At 36.5% G+C, this 25,611-nt stretch overlaps 2 protein-coding genes across 2 annotated transcripts; one reads left to right on the top strand and one right to left on the bottom strand.

Moving 5' to 3' along the window:
* Positions 1 to 3,312: 3,312 nt before the first annotated feature.
* LOC147283606 (uncharacterized) lies at positions 3,313 to 7,982 on the top strand. Its single transcript, XM_086245401.1, has 3 exons — positions 3,313 to 3,697; positions 7,358 to 7,496; positions 7,588 to 7,982. Exons 1-3 carry the CDS (start codon positions 3,335 to 3,337, stop codon positions 7,770 to 7,772), a joined length of 687 nt encoding a protein of 228 aa, XP_086101527.1. The 5' UTR covers positions 3,313 to 3,334; the 3' UTR covers positions 7,773 to 7,982.
* A 4,096-nt stretch (positions 7,983 to 12,078) lies between these two features.
* LOC147283607 (U-box domain-containing protein 26-like) lies at positions 12,079 to 13,728 on the bottom strand. Its single transcript, XM_086245190.1, has one exon. It carries the CDS (start codon positions 13,437 to 13,439, stop codon positions 12,192 to 12,194), a length of 1,248 nt encoding a protein of 415 aa, XP_086101316.1. The 5' UTR covers positions 13,440 to 13,728; the 3' UTR covers positions 12,079 to 12,191.
* Between the last annotated feature and the right edge of the window lie 11,883 nt (positions 13,729 to 25,611).

A 25,611-nucleotide genomic window follows, 5' to 3' on the forward strand; every position in this document is an offset into this window, starting at 1 on the left:
TGTGGTCTCACCGGCAGTGTGGGCTGGAGAAGATGATGCTAAGAGAGATGTATTGACCCCATGGATGCTTTGGCAAGGTCCACCGTAAAATGGGCAAAGGCTACAGGAAATAGTGGATAAATAACATGTACAAACTCTTGCTGTCATTGCTGGAGACTTTGTGCCATTTTCTTTTTTTGGTTCAGTCAATGAAAGGATATTAGCAGAAAGACTAGCTTGAGACTTGAGCCCCAACTGTTCTAAAGTGACTGTAATTGGTGCAAGGCGACAATACTTGCAGTCATCTTTAACTGCAACTACAAGTATTGATGGCTAGATTTTGGGTTTTTCTTATTTTCGAAAGATTGAATATGTTGTGATACGAGTTTTTTGTTATTTTTGTGATATGTTTTGGGGTGTTTGTACATGAAATTAAGGCTAATGGTTGGATGATTGAGTTGGGAAGAAGATGAAGTTTTATTCAATGAGTTGTTGATTTTTTTATGATTGTAAATATGAGTAACTCAAAAATAAAATTTTTATAATTTAGTCTGATAGGACCGATACAATATCAAACATAAGTCATCACTATTTTGATAGTCCATCTTCTTAGTCTGATGCAGTACCAAGCATAGGACAATATTAGTCCAGCTTAAGCCTGTTCGAGAGAGTCCAGGACAGTCCCAGGAAATAGTGAAGTCCTTAACAGTGAGGCGTACCAAACGAGCCCTTACCGTCTTAAAATAACCAAGACCATATGTGAATGTTCTAATGAAACTTTCGTCATGGCAAGGATCACAGAGACGGTAGAACTTAGGCCAATACAAATTTAGGCGTGTTTGTGTCAACGGAATAATGTCAATACAAAATAATGGTCCTTACAATCTTACCATGACAAGTCCATAACAGTTAAAGGTTTAATTTTAGGAGTAGCATTAACTTTCCAAATGATGAAGTTAGTGGGGTCAAGTGAGCAAATTGGATGGGTGTATTTAGGAGTAATTTTTTTCTTTCAGAATTTTAAATGTTCTATCATATGAATTGATGAAAATACTTTGAAATTAACCGAAAATTAGATGAAAAATAATAGTAGGTACTACATTATCACATGGAGATAAAATTGGGTGGCAAGTAGTCAAAAAAGTTTTGTTGGATGGTACTTTTGCACACTCCCTATAGTTTGGGTGGTATTAGTTCAAAAAAACTAATTTTATAAAATAGAAAAAAATAAAAAAAGATTCTTAGATGCCTTATTTATGAATGAGTGTCACTATTCGGACCCAATTTTTTTATCAATAGCCTCAACATATTATTTAGACCCACCTTAATTTTAATAAATTTTAAAACTTATTAGTAGACTCAACATTTTTCCTAAACTAACCTTATGAAAACCCAACATCGATCACTCCCAACAATTCTACTTATTATACCCAACAAACACACACAACCCCAACATCATCACCACCACCTCCTAAACCCAACACCATAAAAAATGATAACACTAGTCAGGGGGGACATATTGAACCTTACCTCTCAAAATGCATATTTATACAAATATTAATTAAACTAGAAAAAATTGTAAGCATTGCGCGAAAAAATATGGCATCAAACACACAAATTAATTTCATATAAATTTCACCAATCATACCAACAAATTCTAATTGAAAGAAACATTAACATACTAAGTTACTAACCTGACTATTGGCTTCCAGTAGTAGGAATAAGCAAGCTCAACAAAGCAAACATGTACAACATATGAAAATCTCCTAAATAAAATGCAACAGAAAAATGTGTTTTCCCATTATATTCATATGGAATAAGATTAAACCCTAATCTTAAACTCTAAACTCTAAACTCTAAATTAAATTTTCAATTGAAATTAATAAATTAAAATTAAATTAGTATTGAAAAATAACTCAAAATTATATTTACTTAGGCATAAGATTGATTGATCGAGAACAATCGATGATAATTTGAAAATTGGTGATGAAAGAATAAAGGGGGAGCAGTGTTTTTTTATATGTCGTGAAAGCTTCTGAAGTTTGAAAGCTCTTATAAATATAAAATATTAGATATAGCTATGTTAGGTTAATAACTTAATTAGTTAATTGACAAAAAAAAAGTGTTAATAACTTAAAAAAATTCTTTTTTGACTTTTTAGATCCTTTATTTTAAATTTTAATGAGTTTAATTTTTTAAAATAAAAGATATTATATAAATCATTAATTGACTCAACTTCTATAGCTACTGGGTGCTATTATATAAGTCATTAATCACTCTTTAGCAGATAAGTCATTAATCAATTTTGTTTTTAGCAGAATTAGCTCAGTCAGTCATGTGTTTGGTTCCGCCACTGTCCAAGAGCCCAAATTTTGTGAACCAGAAAAGAAGAAAAACCTTCAGAAGAGAAAGAGACAGACCACCACATAGGAACAAAAATAGCAAAAGTAAAATCAACAAATAAGATCGCAACGTTGTGCATCAAGGTTGAAAAGTTTTGTAGTTCTCTTTTCTTTTGTTTTTAACTAAAGTGACGTTCATGAGAGAGAGAGAGAGAGAGAGAGAGAGAGAGAGAGGTGGAGGGCTGCAAGCCAGTGACCGGGGTGGTGGCGGGGGCTGAGTTGTAGTGATGACGATGGGTTTTTTTTATTAATAATATTTTTAGTTTTTTTTTTTTTAATCAAGAAAATTTGGTACTGTATGGTTGGGTATAGAAATGATGTTGGGTGATTGTTATTATTTTTTGTAAAACTAGTATTTTTTTTTTTTTTTTGGCCATTAACTAGTATGTTTTTGTTAGTCAATTCACATTAGACTACAATAAGAAATTATATGTAAATTAAATTGTATATTAAATTTTTGGAGTTATTAATGAATTAGTTAAGTTTAGGGTTTAAATACAAAAATAGTCCACGAACTTTACAGTGAATCTCAATTTAGTCCACTATCTATAAAAAATGTCAATTTGATCCACGAACTTTGTAAGTTGTATCAAAGCAGTACAAATGTTAACTTCTATCGAAAAATTTAACGAAAACTGGTCATGTGCACAACAAGTGACCACATTTTAGAAGCATTTTCGTCCGTTCATCACATTTTTATGTGACCAATTTCGTTAATTTTTTGATAAAAGTTAGCGTTTGTACAGATTTAGTACTACTTGAAAAGTTAGTGGACCAAATTGACACTTTTTGTAATTAATGAATTAAATTGAGACCCATCGTAAAGTAAAGTTTGTGAACATTTTTGTATTTAACCTTGAGTTTAATAGCGACCACCAAACTATTGTTATGCAGTGACGTAGGCCTTGTGTATAAACTTTGTGGACGACCAATTTTGGCACGAGACCAGCAAGATGGGCGCATGTAAAGCACCCATTCCCCATCTTCTCATTACCTCTTCTTCTTCTTCCTCAACTCAACCACCAAACCTAAAAGGCCCAAACCCAATTCCCAAAACCCCATTACCAAGCAGGCGCTTGGTCCTATTTTCTCTCCCTCTAGCTACTTTTCTGCTTTCAAGTAATGGAATTAACACAAATTCAATCCATCCCAGTTATGCTTATGCTCTCACAAGCTTCGACCCGATAAGCGCTGCCGACAGAGACACAAGTGCTGCGATTTCTCAGAGAATATCTGAAGCCTTGGAATTGTTGGAAAAAGGGAGGGAATTGCAGGCTCGGGGCGACTTTAACGAGGCTCTTCTCTGTTTTACGCAGGTACCCACTTTAGCTTCGAGTTTGTAGTTGTTTGAATGATGAATATTTGGGTTTTTGGAAACATGGGTATTGAGTTATAATTCAGTAGCTGTTTATAAGCTCTATGTTGGAAGGTAACAATGGTAACATATTTTAATGCAGGTAAATCCAATGAATCACATATTTTGAATTCTTTAACATTTTACACTGAACTTAGTAGAAGTCAAGTTTTGTTTTGAGAAGCAAATCATCATTAGCAGCTGTTATTGCTTGATTTCATTTCTTCAATATTTTCTTTGTTGTAAAACTGAAATAGTAGATAAAAAGTCTAATGAATAGCCTCCTTAGATATGCCACCTCCATAATTTCTCAATGTTCCTATTGAGAATATAGAGTCCTACCTTGGATATTCTAAACCTCGCATTACAATATATAAAATTATGAACTTCTCCACCTATTGCCTATTATGAGGTTCTCCACTTATTGCCTATTATGTTCTTCTCCACTTATTGACTATTATGTGCTTCACCACTTATTGCCTATAGGTTTTGGGTTGGATGCTCCAACTTTAGCAGTTCTCCTCACGTAATAGATATTATTATTCCTGTGATTTATTGGATATTTGTGGCTCAATAACAGGACAATGAATTATTAATTGATATTATATGTTAGAAGCAGATAAAGCACTTACGAGGTAGTTCAATATTTCCTTTGGGGTTTTGATGGACAGCCATGTTTTCCTTCTGTCTGAGATGGATAGGGTACAACATCTGCCATTGTGCTTTTGTTTTTACCTAGCATATGGAAAACAGATTTTTCAGATTTAAAATGATCTTTCCTCGGGTTCCATATCATGTGCTTGGCCAAGCTGGACCTGATTTATTTATTATTTTTTTATCGGAAAAGGAAAAAAGCAGTTCCAGCTTAGCCAAGCACATGACATGGCGCAAATGTAGTTCACCTGCTTTGTTATTCTATTTTATAGTCTTCTATCTGCATAGTACTGTACAGACTCCACTCCACACACATATGGATAACGAGTGCTTGCTCAGTGAACTGTTAGAATTATATATGAGTCTTGATTCTACCGTGTTTAAGCATCACTGTTGCTATACCTTTATGAACTGTTTCAGCAAAATGTGCATGTCCTGGAGATATGTATCAAAGACATAAAGCTGATAATGTCACCTTCCTTGTTGGCCATGTTTTCATGTTGCTATACCTTTATGGATTGTTTGAAGCTTCCTTTACAAGAAAAGAAAGATAATGTCTCCTTATCCTGTCCTTGCTCAATAATATTGCTTTCTGATGCTGCACCAAAAATGAACATGACATCCTTTGTTCACTCTCTCTCTCTCTCTCTCTCTCTCTCTCTCTCTCTCTCTCTCTCTCTCTCTCTCCCTCCCTCCCTCCCTCTCTACAATAGGAAGAAGATAGGTTCTTATGAGTCCAAATGATTCTTGGTGTCTTTTATGCACCATTTAAGTTCTCAAAGGGACCTGTTCATTATGGGATGCTGTTTGCACTAGTTATAAGTGGGCAGAAAGAAAGAAAAATGGGTAAGACAGCATATGTGATGCAGCCCATAGTGGAGACAAAAGATAATAACACGTAGTCACAAAGTAACCTTTACACTGGTTGATTCTCTATGCAAAGAACAAAGGGCTTCTATTGTCTTAATTTTTTTTTTTTGTAGAATATCAAGAAAATAGGAATAAAGTAGAGAAAACAGTATGTATTTTTGTATTAATACTCAAACTTATAAATGCTACAATAGCTTTGTATATATAGAGTTTTGAAAAACGTGGGCACTAAAAATACTAACTAAAAAAAAATCTAAAATTAGTAAAATTGCATATCTGAAAGACATCTTGAGGTATACATATCTCCAAGATTCTCACTCAAAATTTCATCAAAATTCCTACTAGAATCTAATAAGAAAACAAAAACTTCCTTAAAGAGAATAAAACTACTGAAATCCGAATATGTGGGATACTTCATCCTCCCCAAGTTGAAGAGAATTTGTCCTCGAATTCAATTCTTCTAGTCAAAATCATCCAAACTTAATCTCCCATTTTAGATAAACTCATTCTGGACTTTTGGCCTCGAAGTTGAATTATTCCTTTCCAAACAAAGAGATATTTGGAATTATTTATTTATTTATTTTATCATTCTTGACTGAAATTTATTCTCCTTACTCAATCGTGCAACCCAAAAGTTCTTTGCATCGATCTTCAGACCTTACAAGGTCTATCATGTTTCCTGAGGGCTTCAAATTAGAAGTACCAATCTCATCAAAATCAATATATTTATAGGCATTATTTTTTAAGAATTTATCAGGTCTTGAGACTTGAGGATTATGAACTCATCTTCAATTGTAACATCATATTTGACATAATTTTACAGTTACATTTCAGACAATTTCATATGTTTCCGTTTGACGTCATCATAAATAGCTTGCAAATAGTTATCTTCAACGTTTTCTTGATTCTCTTCACTTGCAGATTCATCAAACCGAGCTTCTTCATTACTGTCACCCAAATCATTGTCAAAACTTTTCAACTACCAAACAAACATCATATTAAATTTCACAATCATCTTTTAAGCAATAATCAAATACTAGAAGGAATTCTAAACTAAGAAAACTGTTATCTTCCAAGTCATCTGAAGTTTCATAACTTGAAAAATCTGAGTTTCTAAAATCATAAAACTCATACTGAACAATATCACAACTAGAACCTGAATAATCATATATAACCACTTCTTCTTCCTCTTCATCCCCATTGTCCTCCTCATCATTATGATTGAAGGGTTGATTTTGAATGTTGCCTAGTAGCAACCAGATTCACAACTTTCTCACTGAATGCCTCGATCTGCTATGCCAAACAACCTGTATCTTCTCGCTGAAACACATCATCTAGGATAGTCTCAGGAGCAGCACCTCCCCTACCACCACTATCTCTATGTCTTGGCAGCATGATGGCTCTGATATGCATCGATGCAGTATATAGTGGGCACAAAAGAAAGGAACAAGTAGTCGCAACCTACCTTAGACTTGTTGGTTTTCAAATTGAGAATGTCAAGAACAAAGGACTTCTATTGTCTTATGGATTCTGTAGAATACCAAGAAAAAAGGAATGAAGCAGAGAAAACTGTGTTTTTCGTTCAAACTCAAACTTATATGCTAAAAGGGCACAATAGCTTGTATTTATAGAGTCCAGAAAAACTTGGGCACTGAGAATACTAATTACAATATAAAATATAATCCAAAATTACCAAGATTGCATATCTCCAAGATTCTCACCCTAACTGTCCTAAAAAATTCCTTAGGAATTCAATAAGAAAACCGAAACTTCCTTAAAGGAAATAAAACTTTCCTAAAACTGATATCAGAATATATGGGATGTAGCAATATGTAAGCTGAGTTTAATCACAAAAAGTTGATCAATAAAATCCCACAAACATACTAGCTGCAAGTTGTTGATCAGGTCAGGTTTATGATAATATGACAAGTATAGTGCCTTTGGCTCAACCCTAATACCTCTAGACCTGAATTACTTCTGATTACATGTGTCAAGTCAAATGTGTAGTTTCTGCATTACTGGCCCCAAATGCTTAGCCTTTTTGCAGATAAATAGATTCAGAAGTTTCACTGTTCAGATTGCCTGCATCTCATTTCAGGTGATTGAAAAGTACAACGACTTTGCATTTTCAGACTATGCAAGAGTAGGCAGGGCACTGGTTTTGTATGAGGTTGGTGACAGAGAGAGAGCAATTGCAGAGATGGAGGATGTTTCAATATCTTTGAAGGGATATCCAGGTACTTAAATAGATATTGCGTTCTTAGGCACCTAAGCAGGGGTAATTCCCTCAATTTTTAATGAACTTATGTTTGATGGGGTTTTCTGCAGAAGTCCATGCAGCTCTAGCAGCAGCCTTATATGTGGACAAACATGCCCCACTACTTGCAGAAAACCAGTTCACAATTGCAACTCTTCTTGATCCTCACTATACGGACCTCTCATATGTAAAAGAAACAAAACATTGGCCTCCAAGTTTGGTTAGTTCATTGCAACACTTCATCACACTTTCCTAGAGACTTGTATAGTTGAATTATATTTTCTGTATTTAATCACAAACCAAACAGTTGTGGTCATATTCAGTGTCTATTAGTCAATTGCAAATTGACAAATTTACACTTAGGTATCTTATCATTGTAATTATCTAAATAATTTATGATGATACAAATGATGTATGGGAATTATACACCTTGCTTATACAAATATTGTGCTTCTACTTTTTTGTTTGTTACCAGTCTTAATTATTTGGAATGATACTGGTGGATGCAGGGTTCTAATGTCATCGTCATCTTAGCAACTGAAGACATTTTGTTCCTTTCACTTTGTATTTTCTCCTTTCTTTTGTATTTTATTTCATCTCAATTGTTCATTCTATTGTTACTTCTGTACCAATGATTGTTGATACATCTTCGTTAGTTTACAGAGTGCCAAGATTTATAAGTGCAAAAGATTTTTCCTTCTTGAGGCTAAAAAGAAACATGGGAAAAGGTTGAAAGGATAGGTGAAAGGTTCTTGTACGTAGTCTAATTCATAGATTACTATTGAAGATAATTGGCATATCATTTCTTCTCCCATTAAGTCTTCCAAGCGCCCATGGTTTACACTGAGTTGCTATATGGTCTTCATTATAATTTATATATGATTATACTGTTATACATAGGGGTGGGTTTGGATCGGTAACCGAACCGAAACCCCTAAACTGAAGACCGAACTGAACCCCTCCGGTAAGCCTCCACGGCAACCGAGACCGAGACCGACAAGCCGGTAAACCGATGTCCGGTCAACCGAAGAATCCAGTCGGCTCGGTCATGGGCCTAGACCGAACACATGTTGGACCATGTTTTGGGCCACATTTTGGGCCATTTTTGGGCCTTGACTCTATTCACTAATTTAGTATAATATATTAATATTATGGTTTAGGGTATTTTTAATTAGTTTATATATATTAAAAAACATATAAATTAAAATTATAGGGGTTTATAAATTTATATATGTTTTATATAAATTATAGAAATGTATTATATAAAATTATATATTATTTATTAGAAATGTATAAGAAATGTATTAGAAATGTATAAGAAATGTATTAAAAATGTATAAAAATGAATTATGTAAATGATTTGTTAAGTATATTCGGTTCGGTTCGGTTTACCGACGATTTAAGAATATGAGAACCGGGACCGAGTCCGAACTGGGAGGTTCGGTAGTCAAACCGAACTTCCGGTACGGTTTTATTTCGGTACGGTTTTTTTCGGTATCGGTTGGGTCGGTTTCGGGCTCGGCCTCGGTTTTTCGGTCAACCCTACCCAGCCCTAGTTATACATGAGTTTCAAAGATGCCATTGCATACCTCAATCTATGCACCCTGTTTTGTTTGATAATGCAAATCTAAATCACCATTATGATGCCACAGCTCGTGCATAATATATAAATTATCATATTATTTGGAAGTTCATTCTAACATTCCTTTAAGTGGCAGTTCTATATATTAACAATTTTTGGAGGGAAAAACCATTCTACCCAATTACTTTTGATGGAAATTCTACCCTTTTTGAGTGTAATGTTGTTAGATTGACTCCACCATGTGTTCCTTTTTTACATATACATCAAAGTCTTTGTTTTGAATGCATTCCAAAAGCATGCAGTGCAGTTTGGTAATGCAGCATTGGCATTGCTAGTGTGCAGATACAAAGCTTTTTCCCTATCACCTTGCTTTCTTGCCGAAAAGTGCACCGTCTCGTAATTTGGTGTCCTTCCTCGCCGCAAAAGTGGACTTTAGTCACCTTTTAGTGCTTTGCCTTGCCTGTGGCCGTTCAATGTCAAAGGCAATACTGTTGTTCCTATAACTTTTTTTTTTTGTTGAAGAATTTAATCAGTGTTATGGCACATCACAATATCACATGCTCTTTTTCTTTTATTTTTAATTTTAATTATCATAATTTTTTAATATTTTTATGGATCATGCTTGGTTATTAAACATCACGGTATAAGACAACACATGTTAGACAGGACAATATACACAACATGTACAAGAGAATGAATAAAATACATCAAAAGTCATGTGCACATTCAAAATATGGAGTAAAAAATTATGTAGAGATATTGTTTAAGGTAATGCTTGTACATAGTTGGGAAGCGAGCATTCTCAAATTAGAGGTGAGGAATGCAAATTTTATTTCTACAAATTCACTCGAAGTCTAGGATGCCAAGTCTCAAACACCATACTCAAGCTCCAAATTCAAGACATTCGGCCTTGGGTTATAAGCCTCGAACCCTAGGCATTATGTCACAAAACATGGCCCTGAGCCCTAAACCTCATGCTTGAGCTTGATCTTTGCTCGAATCCCTTTGAGCCTTTGATACGAACTTTGAACACCAAGCAAGCCTTGAATCGAAACCCCGAAACCTTAATTGTAACCGCGAGCCTTGAATCTCGAACCTAGATGTTGAGCCTTGAACCTAACCCTAGATCGACCTTGGTCATCAAGCCTCCAATAAAAAATCACGACCTTAACCCTAGACTTCAATTCAAGCCTTGAACCATTAATTTAAGCTGCAACCAAATCTCACAAAGCTCTCCACCTTAGACCTCAATTATGGAGCACCATATGTGAAACCCTATCTTGACCAAAGCCTTGGACTTTGGACATCGGGGGGTTCCGAGCCACAGACACTTTCATTGATAAAGTGGTTTTTGATTGCACTACTTTTGCAAAACAATCATGCATGATATATCTAATGGCAAAAATTGTACCAAATGGTACTCGTTTTTATAATCGATTAGTTCTAACAATAGATTGATCCTTGATTCCAGTTTTCATTTAAACAATAGAGTGATTTCATTTATATTTCCATTCCGGTGTCGCTACCAAACACCACCTAAGTGTAACAAACATGGTAGAGTTGTTTGTTGACTTGATTAGTCCTTTTGTGGGTCCTGTTGATAGCAAAGTTAGCAACCTACTCTTTTCTTTAGTTTGGCATTTCTGAAGTGTGTAGCCAAATGGGGTTTATATATTTATTTTTAATTGGGAAAATTAGAGTTTAGTCCTTTTAATATTTTTTATTTTAAAAAAATCCTTGTGACTTTTTTTTTCCCAAATAAAGTCATTATTATTTTCTAAATAAAGCCCTTTGATCATTGCTTTGTCAAAGAAATATGTCATTATTTTTTTATTTTTTGAGGGTATAGAATACGGATTCACCTCATACCTTCTTAAGGTATAAAATAAGGTTTGTGAAGGCTGCATGTTAGATTTTAACTATGAAATTTTGGGCGGAGTCCAAAATCTCAAAGTTAAAACCTAATATAAAGCCGACAAACTAGTGCTTGAGAAGAAATAAAAATACATTGCCAAACACTCGAAAATGACCGTCAAGAGCTCGAACCTGATATGTGTGAAAAAATTGAAATTAATTGACTAATATTATGTAACATGGAATGATTACAATATTATTAGATTTTAGTTAAAATTTTAAAAATTATAAGGCTTTATTTAGTAAATTGTTAAATTAAATGAGTTAAATGAAAGTTTTCCTTTTTAATTTTATGAAAAACATCTTGCAATTGAATTAGCCTATATTGATGAGTTTATATAGGACGTTAGGGGGACCTAACTGCAAATCACACTGGATGCCGTCCACTCTCTTTCTATCTCTCTCCTTTGTCGACATCTAGAAATTTCTAGGTCCCATCAATCTTGCGTCTCAGATGTAGATGCTGTTGGCAAATTAATTGGGTCAAAGGTATGTTTGCATTTCGTTCTTTTGACTGTAGATCCATAATACTATATTACTAATTGTTTTGTTTTTTTAGGTGACACATTATAGCCTTATTTTTCATTTTTTCATGTTTTTATAGCGCAAAACAAACCTAACAAGAAATCACATTTACTAAAATAAACAAATCCATGAAGTCATCCTTAGACTATAGATGTTTAATATGCGAGAATGTGAAAAACAGATCAATACGTGGTCGATAAAATGATCACGGCTAATGTGATTAGAGAAAGAAGGTGGCATGCATGATGACACATATACACATATTGAGACAAACCACATAGGATGTTAGGAAATAAGATCCATACACGCATTAATTAATTAGGCTTAATTGTGTTTTTATTACTCATAGTTTAGTTGATTTTTATTTTAACACTCAGATATTTATTTGTCTCATTTTATCACTTTTAACTATTTTTATGTCTCATTCTACTTTTTTTCGTTCATTACGTCAGCTAATGACAGAAGCATTTTTATCACAGATATTAACAGATTAGCTGACAGAATGGACAGATAAAGATAAAGTTGAGTCATACGAAATAGTTGTAGGTGGTAAAGTGAGACAAATATATATCTGGGTGGTAAAGTAGAAATCAACTAAAACTACGAGTGATAAAAACATAATTAAGCCTAATTAATTAAATTACTAAAAGAACCTTATAAACTAGGCATGGTTGGGTCGTGAGAGCACTTGGTTCTAAGGAGCTTGAGCAGCATTCTTGCCTTTGTTTTGGTCCTACCACTGCACTGGCACTGCAGAAGCAGTAGCAACTGGCTCAACACTCCACCACTGATTGCTTCTTCTTGTGCCAATAAAGAGTCATTGCACACAATTATAAGTGACCCAACAGCACTCTCACTGCCTTGGTGGTCCGATGACACCCTGAAAACCATCTTAACCAGAGCATGAATGCCATTCCGATTACTAACCAATGCCTCTTTTGCACTCTCTATATCCAAAAGCTTCTCGAGTGTGGCCATTGCCAATGCTGCCAATCTTCTTTCTCGTCTTTCCGAGCTCGAAATGTATGCTATCAGTCCATTTACTATGCCTTGTCTGACCAAAACCTCTCTGTTTTCTTCCAAGGAAGTTAGTGCTGATATGGCTTTAATTCCAGCATCTGCAGCCTCCGAATTCTGGTGAAGAAGCTCAACCATCTGATGCACGAGTCGGTGGTTCTTTCCAAGCATAGAACAGAGTCCTTTTGACTGATCTAAACGCGAAGATGATGGCGATGATGACGATGATAACGATAATGATGTTGCCTCAATTAGACGGCACAAACTCATCCTGATGAAGACAGTGCCGTGCGCAAATAAAACTTGGAAGGATGCTAATTTACTCTCTTGTTTGAGCACATTTAGTGACCCCAATTTGTCGAGAGGCAGCAGTATTAGAATACAACAAAGTGCAGGCTCCACAAACTTTATGTACAAGTCTTGATCTGCCAGGAGTTTGGCTTCTCCTAGTCCAAAGACTAGTTCCAGAAGTAAAGGCAAGAAGCCCAATTGCAGCAGCATGTCATTTCTGGATGGTGATTCCTGTGACAAAACTCGAATCTTTTCGAGTGCTTGAATCTTGGTTTCTGGGTTGGCCTCATGGGATTCAAGGGTGTGCTTCAGTGAAGCTAAAGAGTCAATTGTTTCCAAGTAATCAGGATCGAATTGGTGACCCATTTGCAGCCATTGATTGATCAAATGGCCAAGAGTGTGATTTGGTACCATGGTTGGATCATGAAGCTTCTGCATTGTGACTGGACATGTGAGATTGCCTGCGGCCAACCATTTTTCTATGCTTGACCTGTCATAGGTTTGCCCTGTGCATAGAGTGACTGGATCTTTGATCAAGTCCAGACTAATTGGGCATCGGAACAAGTGGGGAATGCTCATTTGAACTTGTTTCATGGAACAAAATAAACCAAGTGATACAAATACAAATTAATGTGACAAGGGACTGATTTAGTTTGCAATGCAAGATGTGGGTCTGGTCTCTCAGAAGACAACTGTTTGTAATAAGTGAATGAGGGTCACTGTGGAGAAGTGGGTTTTAAAAAAAATCAGATTTTAGAGCTTACAAGTGCAGAAATAACAAGCATTTGAAGAAGTGGAGAGGGGTATAATGGGAAAGAAATCAAAGATTGGTGGAGAGTTGCAGTTCAGTCTGACAGACAACACATGATAATGGGGAAGAAAGAAAGAGATAAGGGAAATTAAGTGCAATCTTAGTTGGAGGATATATTGACCAAAAAAAAGTTGGAGGATTTATTGGAAGAATGAGATGAGAACACAAAGATACAAAACAGGGGGCAGGCCGAAATAGGCCTTATCCTAGTAAAAGAGTATGAGAACAATGTAGAATAATTTGGCAAAATGGTCCCCCCATGTCTCTCCTCATTTATTAATTCAGTCAAACTGACCCACCCAATCAATTGTTAATGTCGTTGAACTTTGAATTCCACCAATATATACAACTTTGAAAAGTAATAAAATTATGCCTGTGACTGACTGTGTAAGAGAGAGAGAGAGAGAGAGAGAGAGAGTAGTGGCAATGTTTATAAAGGAATTAAGAGAAAAACTTACCTATAATAGAAATAGGGGTTAATTTGACATCTTAAGAGATAATTTTTATTTTAAAATTGGAGAAATTTTTATGTGATGAAATATAAAAATATATGTACTATCATGTTATTAAATTGAGATACAAAATCAGTAATATTTTGTTGCAGGAAAATTTCTCTCAGAAATCCAACTATAAAAAATCAACAAAAACTCAAAGTTTTTGAACAGGGCAAGCTCTCCTTTACATCACTTAATTGGTTTTCAAACTTTTGCTTGGACTCGATGTACTCAGACCCTTGTGTGCTTGTCTTTACATGTCATGTCTGCTTATGAGTTTGAACAACTTTTGAGTTGGAACAACTTTTGTCCTTAGGTCTTATGTGTGTTCTAGAAAGTTGGTGAGTCATGGTATGTTTATATGAAGACTTCAAGTTCATGAACTAGGCAATTTGTGAGATTCGAATAGAATTATCCCTCCAAATTGTAGAGCAATACGAAATTTATATAGAGAACAAATTTGATCCCACTTAATAATGACCGTTCTATAATTTTCAAGCTCATATAAGTCTTTACTAATTTGTTCACCACCTTGTTTTAAAGACGCTACTAAATTAAGTATGGTTAAATTTTTGGCTTATCCACGAAAATACTTCCTAAAATTAATTTTTTTTATTTTACTCCCTTAAAGTTAAATCTTTTTACTTTATCCTCCGAACTTTACAAATGACTAATTTCGTCAACTTTATCCATTTGTCAGTTAAAAAAAACTAATGTAGCGCCTATGTGGATGGGCATTTTGAGAATTTACTAAAAGAAGAAAAGAGGGGGGGGGGGGGGGGGGGAGGAGCAGACCCTCCCCCAACATGCCAACAGCCTCCCCGCGCCGGCCACCCCCTCCACGCCGGCCTCCCTCCCCGCAACGGCCACCCCTCTCTCTCTCCCTTTCTTTTTCTCTCTCTCTTTATGTCTCTCTCTCCACCTGACTTTAGATTTCCTGCACAAAAGCTCACATAGGAATGAACCAAAAAGCTCTCAGATTTCTTGCATATTGTCACACCCCAAAGTGGGGCCTATCACTTTGAGGATGTGGCATCTTAGTCACCAACCTTGAGATTAACATCATCCTAAAGTCAATGATCAATGTAAGACTAATTGACACTAGAGTTTGAAATAAAATATCAGAGTAAAATTTTTGCTTTTTAACAAAAACAAATACAACCAGCAGAAGCTTTCCTAAGTGGTGAGCTTGTGAGTTTAAAAATGAATTCTTAAAATGAGAAAATAGGCCCTTAGTTTGAAATTCAATGAGTGAAGCAAAATAACAAAAGAGAATTCATTAAACCTTTTAAATAGAAAACCAATTGTAAATTGAAACAAAGTATGAAGTGAGTAATGAGTCATTCTAATCCTTAGAGTATCAAGTCCACAAAATTCTTAACTAAAAGATAAAATAAAGGTGGAGATAAGAAAACTGATTGTTACACACTCATCCATGCTAGGATCCCCTTCACTTGAGAAATGAGATGTTGGTGGTGTTGGAACTTCTACACTTGGAGACCTATATCTTTAGTTGCTCCTTCCTCCTTCAGAACTTGTAAGATCCACAAAGCTAACCAAAATTCATCATAGGGTTTTCTGCACTTAATAAACTGTATAGGAGTGAGTATCACCAAAAGCAACTGATCATTTACTCAACTAGTCCAAATCATTTTCCAAACATTGAAAATAGTTTAGATAAGAAAGTAAGGCTTTAAGAAACTTTTTTGCCAAACTAGCCAGATTTGCAAGCATAACATTTATAGGGCATCCAAACAATATTGACATATTCAAACCAAAATATAATATGTGGAACTTATAACAAGAATGCACTTTGTTTGAGGTTCTTAGAACAATACATTGATATAAATCAAACTAAGAGATCATTTCTTGGTCTCGGGTTACCTTGTATATTCCAACAAATATCATAATTAACCATGAATCATTTCATGAAATGCAAATGCATGTTTAAAGGTAAAATACAATGCAATGCGTACATTTTCTCTATGACAAAGCAAACCTCTTAAAATTCAAATACAGTAGACTTATTCCCTAATTAATTTGTAATTTTTATTACCCATATCCCCATATTCTACTAATGATTTAGTAGGTCTAGATAGTGATATGTTCTTCATTGAAAGTAGATAACTCTATCTATTCCCATCTAGCATATTCTTAAAACACATAACCAATTATATATAAAACCTGTATGCATACTTTTAGGGGATTAAACCTAAGGATAGAGTAAGAACTGTACGTTCCCCTTCATTTCTAATTAGGAAGTCCAAACACTCAAAACACATTAGTGTAAACATTCTTGATTCAACAACTATGAATGTTAATGTAATGCATTGGCAACCCCTTTGAAGGGAAGTTCTACCATCAATGAACCATATATATAAAATGCATAATAAATCATGTAATGATAGTCTCATATATGCATGTTAAGTTCATTATATCATTTATTTAAATCATGCTTCACATCCAACTAGTGTAGACAAGAAAGTACACTAAGAGCAATTTTAATAAAGCAAGCAGATTCACATTGATTCAATTTAAGGAAAAGAAATAACTAATGGTTCCCTTATTAGTTCAATCCTTTTATTTTCCTTAAAACAGTTTTCCTCAAGATTGTGTGAGATCATTGAGTGAAGAAATTAGTTCATTTTCTCCTAGGATTACTACCAATTATGCAAATCCTATAGAATCATTCTAGGTGTAATCCGATTTCATTTTAAGTAAAGAAATGATTTCCAAGTTGATTAAGCAAGTTGAAGTCATCAACATATCTTACTATGTTGAGATTCTTTTTCAAATAATCAGTAAAACAATGAAACTAGGTTCCAAATTATTCTAATTTGTTTCAAGTACTCACTTCAATTATGCAAGATATCAATTATTTATCCAAAGGCATGTAACTAGGTTGTTAGTCTTGGGTTCATGCATGTAGAGGGCTGCGAGTTATACTTAATTCATCCTAACTGCAATCTAATTGTAAGAAACACTAGTTCAAATTACATTTACTTTTTACAGCAAGTTAAAGTCATCAACATGCCTACACATGTTGATTTAGTTTTAAAAATACAAAGCATATTATGTAACAAGGCAAACTGCACATACCTAATTAGTTTGAATTGATTAACAAATTCAGGTTTCTTTCCCAACATGATGAAGTGAGTTGAAGTCATCAACATGCCATGTCATGTTGGTACGTTCTCTCACTCAAAGTAAACAACTTATAACAAAGTGAAATTGAGGCTATAGGATAAAGGCAGATCAAGTTGTTTATATAGAAACTTAGTGATTAATTGCAAACACATTTTAAGTATTTCAAACACAATACACAGCCAAGCATTCAACACCAAAAGCACAATCACAAGCACATATACATAGAGGTACATAGGTATAAAGAAAAAGGCATAGGGTTTTAAGTGGACTAGCTCCCCCTACCTCAAATTTAGTCTTTGCCTTTGCTGTTGTCCCAACAAGTGGTTTCCCTGGTTTAAAGCATAAAGCATAACAAAATCAGAAATGGCATTCTTTAAACAAATTTAGGGTTTTATAGGTTTTAATGTCTTAAGAGACAAGTTAAGTTGCATCAGAGATTTCAAAAAAAAAAAATTGAAGTCTAACCCTTCAAGAGTTATAAATAATGTATTAAAGCACAAATTAAAGCTTAAAGACATCACAAAAGTTATGACAGAAAGATAGGCATGTTGCAGAAATCAATTTCAAGGCTTTAGTTGAAAATAAGGGGTTTGACAGCCCAATTTCTGATCCAAGGGTAATTGGACTCCCTCATGTTCCCAGAAAACACATTGATACTCATGTCCAAAAATTTTTAAAGCATTTGGAGTTGTGCAAGTGGGGTTTTCGAAGTGCTAGATCTCACATCAAAAACTGAAATTCTGCATAATCACTGTTCATGTGGTAAAAAATGTCATTTTTGTGTATACAGAACCAAATCGAGTGAGACCAATTGAAAAATGTTTGAAATCACATTTAAAAGCTACTGTAACAATTTCAAATCAAAATTACAAGTGTATCAAAATTCATGTATAAAAACCTAATGCTTCTCTTTATGAAAACATGCAGAAAATTGTAGCAACTTGTAAAAATCACTATAAATCCATAACACATTGGATTTGAGTAATTCTTGATACTAAAGAAAGGTTAAGATGTATAGTTTCTCACATTAAAACAGTTTTGTCAATTTCCTAAAGGATTGATGTAGACATTGAAAACATGGCAATAAGGTCAATAAGTTGAAAATCAGCCAAACAAGGTTTTAAAAACATGAAAATCTATTGATTTTCGAAATGCAACTTATCCTAGTCATCCTACCATCATTCTAATTCTAAGAACTGATAATAAAGAACTTGAGAGTTTGGTTGGGAGGTTTCTTACCATAATTCCCTTCGAAGGCAGTGTAGCTGCACTTTTCCTCTTTTCTTGATTCCTTGAATCTTTCAAGTCTCTCTCTCTTTCTCTATGTCCCTTTCTTTTTTTCCTTCTCTCTTTCTCTTGTTGGATCCTGAATTAAATGTGGAAGGTTTGTCTGAATGCAGGTTGGTTTTTAAAAGGGTGGAATATGGTTGTTGGAGAGGAAACTGAAGAGTCACCTCTTCAATTTTCTCTTAACTGGTGTGGGAAAGGGTTCAAGGCTAGTTGTCAGGGTTTTGGTTTTCCCAAGAGGGCTTTGGTTGGCTAACCAATCTTCTAAGGCCTACTTAAGTGAATAATTAATCTATTAGACTAGACTTAACAACTCATTAACCAATCCAAAGTCTTTCCTTGTTTTAATTCACTTAAATAAAAACCATTATTAGATTGTTTTTCCTTTTATTTTCAATTTGCTGAAAATACACTCAATTCCTCTTATGAACATCATTACTCCTCACCTATGGTTCATCCTATTTTCCAATTGATCAAGTAACCTAGGGTTTTAGCCTTTTTTAAGTAGGCCGGTCAATGCTAGGGTTTCAAGGTCAAACCATTTGATCCTTGATATTCCTTTGGTCAACTCTTGATATTCTAAACCTAATTCAAGTATAAAAATCACGCACATGCACAAGTGCCCTGTGTTAGGGGTTGCTTTTGTATTGCCACAACCAAGCTTGTCTAAGGTCATTAGTCAAGCCTTTGGCCGCTTGCTTGTGTGCAAGGGTATTTTAGTAATTAGCAAAATAGTTAATTTTCTTTTTGGAGGAATTATGACTCCTCGTACATTTTGATGTTTCTTGGTGTAATCTTGAAAATGACTCAGAATGCTCTTTACAGGGGGGTGACTAGTCGGTGGAATGCTGGGCTAGCTCACTAGCATAGGTTAGCAAGTGCCGCACGGTCCGTCTTACGCTGTGAAAAGCCGGCCCATGATAATTGGTATCAGAGCGTGGTTACCTAGCAATCGGAAACAATGTCCCGAATGACGAATGCGCAACATTTTGATTGGATTGATGATCGATTGGGAGAGCTTGCAGGATTCCCAGATAGCTTTGCTGAGCTTTCTGCTGAGGTACAAAGCTATAATCTACCCGAGCTTGTGAGCAAGGTCGGAGCGCTAGAAGATTTGGCGGACAGGGTAGTAGCTTTGGAGAAGAGAAAGAGTTCCATGGGCGCAGCAAGCTCGATTGCCATCGGCCCGATGGGTGATATGATTCAGGGTCTTTCGAAAGCTATTAATGAGCTGACGGAAGATTTCCAAGTCGAGATTGGAGCAATCAGAATGGAGCTTGGAGAAATGAACAAGTCCCTCAAGCCTAACTAAAGTAAAAGTGGGGGAGCAGAGACAAGAAACTCAAACTCAGGAGGGATCGAAAGAAGAAACTCGAATCTTCGAGATACAGCACAATCCCGACCTCAGAATTCGACTGGCTTCAAACCCAGATCTCTTGCATGCTTTTTATGTAATGGGCCACACAGAGTGGCCGAATGTCCTCACAAATCTGCATTAAATGCTTTACAAGCTTCTATTAATTCGCAGGAAACAGGTGAGGAGCAAGAACAGGAGGTGGAGCCTGGCCACATGGGAGCTTTGAGATTCTTGGGGGCCATGAAGAAGCAGATGGGCAATTCCCAAAAGACCCCAGATAAAGGCCTCATGTTCGTGGAGGCAACAATAAATGGCAAAGCCGCTCGAAGAGTGATGGTTGACACAGGTGCCACCCACAACTTCATTTCAACAGGTGAAGCCCAAATGTTAGGTCTAAAGCTTGAGAAGGACGTCGGGCGTATGAAGGCCGTGAATTCCGAAGCCTTGCCAACAACCGGCGTGGCCAAAAAGGTGCACATTAAGCTCGGGTCGTGGGAAGGAGAAACGGACCTCGTGGCTGTGCAAATGGATGATTTTGATGTTATCTTGGGGATGGAGTTCCTCCTAGAAACGAAGGCCATTCCCATCCCAGCCGCACACAACTTACTAATTATGGGTGAACAACCAAGCGTGGTCCCTGCCAAGATAAAGAAGCCTAGTGAGCCCCGTTTCTTATCAGCTATACAATTCAAAAAGGGAGTGAAGCGCCATGAGCCATCTTATGTGTTGGTCCCTATAGTGAAGGATGAGATGAAAGGGGAGCCTGTCCCGCCAAAGATTGAGAAAGTCCTGAAGACCTACCAAGATGTGATGCCCAATGAACTTCCGAAGTCTCTACCACCAAGAAGGAGTATAGACCATCAGATTGAGCTCCTCCCTGGGGTAAGACCACCGGCTAAAGCACCATACCGAATGGCCCCTCCCGAGTTAGCCGAGTTGCGAAGACAGTTGGATGAGCTACTCAACGCCGGGTTTATTAGGCCCTCAAAGGCCCCATTCGGAGCACCTGTCCTATTCTAGAAAAAACATGACGGGAGTCTCAGGTTATGTGTCGACTATCGAGCTCTCAACAAGGTCACGGTGTGCAACAAGTATCCCATTCCCTTAATTGCCGACTTATTTGATCAATTGAGCAATGCCAAATTCTTCACCAAGCTGGACCTTAGGTCGGGTTACTACCAAGTACGCATTGCTGAAGGGGATGAACCGAAGACTACATGTGTCACCCGCTATGAAGCTTTCGAATTTATGGTAATGCCGTTCGAGTTGACAAATGCACCAGCCACCTTTTGCACGCTCATGAACCAAGTTTTCCACGAGTTTTTAGACAAGTTTGTGGTGGTCTACCTCGACGACATTGTTGTCTATAGCTCTTCACTAGAAGAACACCAAAAGCATTTGAGGCAAGTGTTTCAGAAGTTGCGGGACAATCAGCTGTTTGTGAAAAGGGAGAAATGCTCGTTCGCCCAAGTGAACATCAAATTCCTCGGTCACATAATTGAGCAGGGTCGTATCAGGATGGACATGGAGAAAGTAAGGGCTATCAGAGATTGGCCAACTCCCCGCAATGTGAAAGAACTCTGATCCTTCCTCGGGTTGTCCAACTATTATCGGCGTTTCGTGGAGGGCTACTCAAGGAGGACCACTCCCCTTACCGAGTTACTGAAGAAAGGGAAAACTTGGAATTGGGAAGATAAATGCCAGAGGGCATTTGAAGACATAAAGAGGGCGATGATGAACGATCCAGTCTTGGCTCTTCCGGACCTGACAAAACCCTTCGAGGTGCAAACAGATGCCTCAGATTTTGCTCTTGGAGGGGTTCTCTTACAAGAAGGTCATCTGGTTGCCTATAAGAGTCACAAATTAGCTGAAGCTGAGAGGAAGTACACGGCCCAAGAGAAGGAGCTGTTAGCAGTGATACATTGCCTGAGAACATGGAGGCATTAGCTACTAGGATCCAAGTTTATTGTGAAAACAGACAACTCGGCGGTCAGTCATTTCTTGTCATAGCCTAAGCTGACGCCCAAACAAGCCCGATGGCAGGAATTTCTTGCAGAATTTGACTTCACCTTCGAGCATAAAGCCGGGCATACCAATCAAGTAGCGGATGCCCTTAGTCGAAAAGCTGAGTTTGCGGCCTCACAATCACTTGCAGCATTGTCAGGTAGCATAGTGGCTACAACTGTGCTGGAGCGCATAAGAGAAAGTTTGGGCAAAGATTCTGTAGCTCAATCCATCATGAAGCTTGCTAATGAAGGAAAGACCCGCCGGTTCTGGGTCGAAGACCAGTTATTGTGGACGAAGGGAGGAAGGTTGTTCGTCCCGAAGGCAGATGGGTTGCGGAGGATGCTATTGCGAGAATGCCACGACACCCTGTGGGCTGGGCACCTAGGTTGGCAGAGAACACATGCTCTTTTGAAGCAAAGATACTACTGGCCCCAGATGCGTGATGATGTCGTGGAATACACCAAGACTTGCCTCACTTGCCAGCAAGACAAAGTGGAGAGACAGAAAACTCCAGGGTTGCTTGAGCCGCTTTCAATCCCCACTCGACCTTGAGAAAGTGTCTCCCTAGACTTTATTGCAAGCCTACCGAAGGTTAAAAACCTCAGTAGCATCTTAGTGGTCGTGGACAGGTTCTCGAAATATGCAACCTTTATCCCAACTTCGAAGTCTTGTCCAGCAGAAGAGACGGCCAGGCTATTCTTCAAGTATGTGGTGAAATATTGGGGAGTTCCCAAGAACATCGTGAGTGATCGAGATCCCAGGTTCACATGTACATTATGGTCTGAACTATTCAACTTACTTGGTTCTCAGCTTAACATCTCTTCAACTTATCACCCGCAGACAGACGGCCAAACAGAAAGGTTCAATGGGCTCTTGGAAGAATACTTGCGCCACTTTGTGAATGCCAACCAGAAGAATTGGGTACAATTACTAGATACTGCCCAATTTTGTTTCAACTCCCAGAAGAGCTCGACCACCAACATGAGCCCATTTGAAATCGTGATGGGACAACAACCTCTCTTGCCACACACAGTCGATGAGAATTACACAGGGGAGAACCCCAGAGCCTTCAAGTTCACAAAAGAATGGAAGACCAATTCTGAGATTGCTAGAGCTTACCTGGAGAAAGCATCCTCCAGAATGAAGAAGTGGGCGGATCGTGGACGCAGGCCATTAAAGTTCCAAGTGGGGGACCTAGTCCTGATCAAGCTGATGCCAGAACAATTCAGATTCCTCCGCGACAGAGATCGAAGACTCATACGCAAGTACAAGGGGCCAGCTCCCGTCCTCGCCAAAGTTGGTAAAGCCTCCTACAAGATTGACGTTCCCTCCTGGATGAAGGTGCATCCCGTCTTTCACGTCAGCAATCTCAAGCCCTACAACCCAGACTCAGAAGATCCAGCACGAAACCAACCAGTCAGAACTGCCGTCGACATCAAGCTGCCGAAGACCAGAGAAGTTGAAGAGATTCTCGCCGACAGAGTGGTGGTCAATGCCAGACGTCCGCGCATGGAGTTCCTCGTCAAATGGAAAGGATTAAGTGACGAAGAGACAAGCTGGGAGAAGGCTGAAGACTTACAACAATTCAAGCAGAAGATTGAAGAGTTCCTGGCTACAGAGTCGTCGAGGACGCCGACAGCTTAAGTGGGGGAGGATGTTAGGGGTTGCTTTTGTATTGCCACAACCAAGCTTGTCCAAGGTCATTAGTCAAGCCTTTGGCCGCTTGCTTGTGTGCAAGGGTATTTTAGTAATTAGCAAAATAGTTAATTTTCTTTTTGGAAGAATTATGACTCCTCGTACATTTTGATGTTTCTTGGTGTAATCTTGAAAATGGCTCAGAATGCTCTTTACAGGGGGGTGACTAGTCGGTGGAATGCTGGGCTAGCTCACTAGCATAGGTTAGCAAGTGCCGCACGGTCCGTCTTACGCTGTGAAAAGCCGGCCCGTGACACCCTGCATATGTGATCCGAGAATACCTACTAAAACACTTAAACAATTTAATTGTTTTCCACAAAACAAAATGTGCATGCATAATTATTTAACCAAATATGAAATAAAAATGAGCATAAGCATATAATTTAAATCATAACAAGTGCAAAAAAGAAAATAATTTTCCATTGATCTAAACATGTGAATCAAATTCATATTTGTGATTGCAAAGAAAAATGTAAACATTAGTTCTAAACTAAAATCAATTTAGTAAAACCTCATAAACCAAAATCAGTAAGATTTGGTGTGTTACACATATAAACAGTGGCTTCAATGGTTGAAGTCTACTTTGATCCCTTTAGTTGTAATTGTTATGATTTTGGTCATATAGTTTACAAATCGTTGTAATTCAAGGACAAATTAACATTTTTGTCAATTAATTCGTTAAATTAGTCATTAAATCATTAACGGTATGTAAAATTCATGATCAAAATCGAAATGGTTTAATTTATAAAGTACATGACCAAAAACACAACAAATTTGACGATTTGATGAACAAAAATGCTAAAATATCCTTGAATTGTAACAATTTATAAACTACATGACCAAAATCATAACAATTGAAACTACATAGATCAAAGTGGAACTTAGCTCAAACTATAGGGACCAAAAATGAACTTTGACCCATTGTAATTCCATTCAAGTTACTAAATTCTAGCGAGCCATTTATTTCCAAGTGCAGCTTATATATAGTCCTTTTTTTAAAAAATATATATATATATATATATATATACAATTAAAAAGTAAAAGATTAATATAATTGAATGGGTATTTTGTCCTCTTTGAATTATATCAGTATCTATGCATATAATTCAAAGATGAAAAAGTATATATACTTGCGACCCTTGGAGCCAGGCAACAAGGGAGATAAAATCTCTTGTGAATCCCCTAAGGCTGGTGTGAATTGCCTACCTTTAACTGACTCAAGGGATTAGTCTAGTGCACGATCTAGTGCAAGGCACCCTCGGTTACAAAAAAAAAAAAGTATATATATTCTTTACCAAGAAAAATATATATGCTTACATTATTTGTTTGTATTTATGCGCACGCACACACATACACACACACATATATATATATGCTTCTATTATTTCCTTTTTTTTATGAAATTATTATTTCCTTAAAATAAATTTAGTGTATATAAAAATTCTAAAAAATATATATAATTGAAAATATGTTAAAAGTTTCAATCAATTCCACTAATTAGTTAATTACCAAACACAAAAATATGAATGATATATCGTTTCTTAGGAGGGTGTATTTAATTAAGATTTTAATAGACTTTTGTAGAGTTTTTGAAAGTCATTGACTTTGGTAGAGTTGATGGATTTTTAATGACTTTTATAAACTCCACATAGACTTTGACAGAATTCTATTTAGAGTTTCCCTGACTTTTTTCATAAATTTTGAAGGATTTTTATAGATTTCTAATAACTTTGATATAATTTTTTATTATTTATTTTAGGATTTCTCCAATATGTTTTTTATTTTTTTTCCTCCGTGAGTGAGTGGAATGGGGATGAGCTTCAAGACCGAGATGCATGTGTTATAAATTGTCCTAATATTGCAAACAATATAAAAAGTTGGGGCTAGAATTGTAGGGACCAAAATTATTTTGTTCCATAATTTATTATAAGTGTTCTGAATTTTATGTTTTTATGTTGTTAGACTGTC

The sequence above is a fragment of the Dryas octopetala genome, chromosome 5, assembly GCF_963921425.1.
Source record: "Dryas octopetala chromosome 5, drDryOcto1.1, whole genome shotgun sequence".
NCBI classification, from domain to species: Eukaryota; Viridiplantae; Streptophyta; class Magnoliopsida; order Rosales; family Rosaceae; genus Dryas; species Dryas octopetala.

Coding starts and splice junctions, on each gene's coding strand:
- LOC147283606 (XM_086245401.1), top strand. CDS start 3,335: ATGGGCGCATGTAAAGCACCCATTCCCCATCTTCTCATTACCTCTTCT. Junction 3,698..7,357: donor CTCTTCTCTGTTTTACGCAG/GTACCCACTTTA, acceptor ATCTCATTTCAG/GTGATTGAAAAGTACAACGA. Junction 7,497..7,587: donor ATCTTTGAAGGGATATCCAG/GTACTTAAATAG, acceptor GGTTTTCTGCAG/AAGTCCATGCAGCTCTAGCA.
- LOC147283607 (XM_086245190.1), bottom strand. CDS start 13,439: ATGAAACAAGTTCAAATGAGCATTCCCCACTTGTTCCGATGCCCAATT.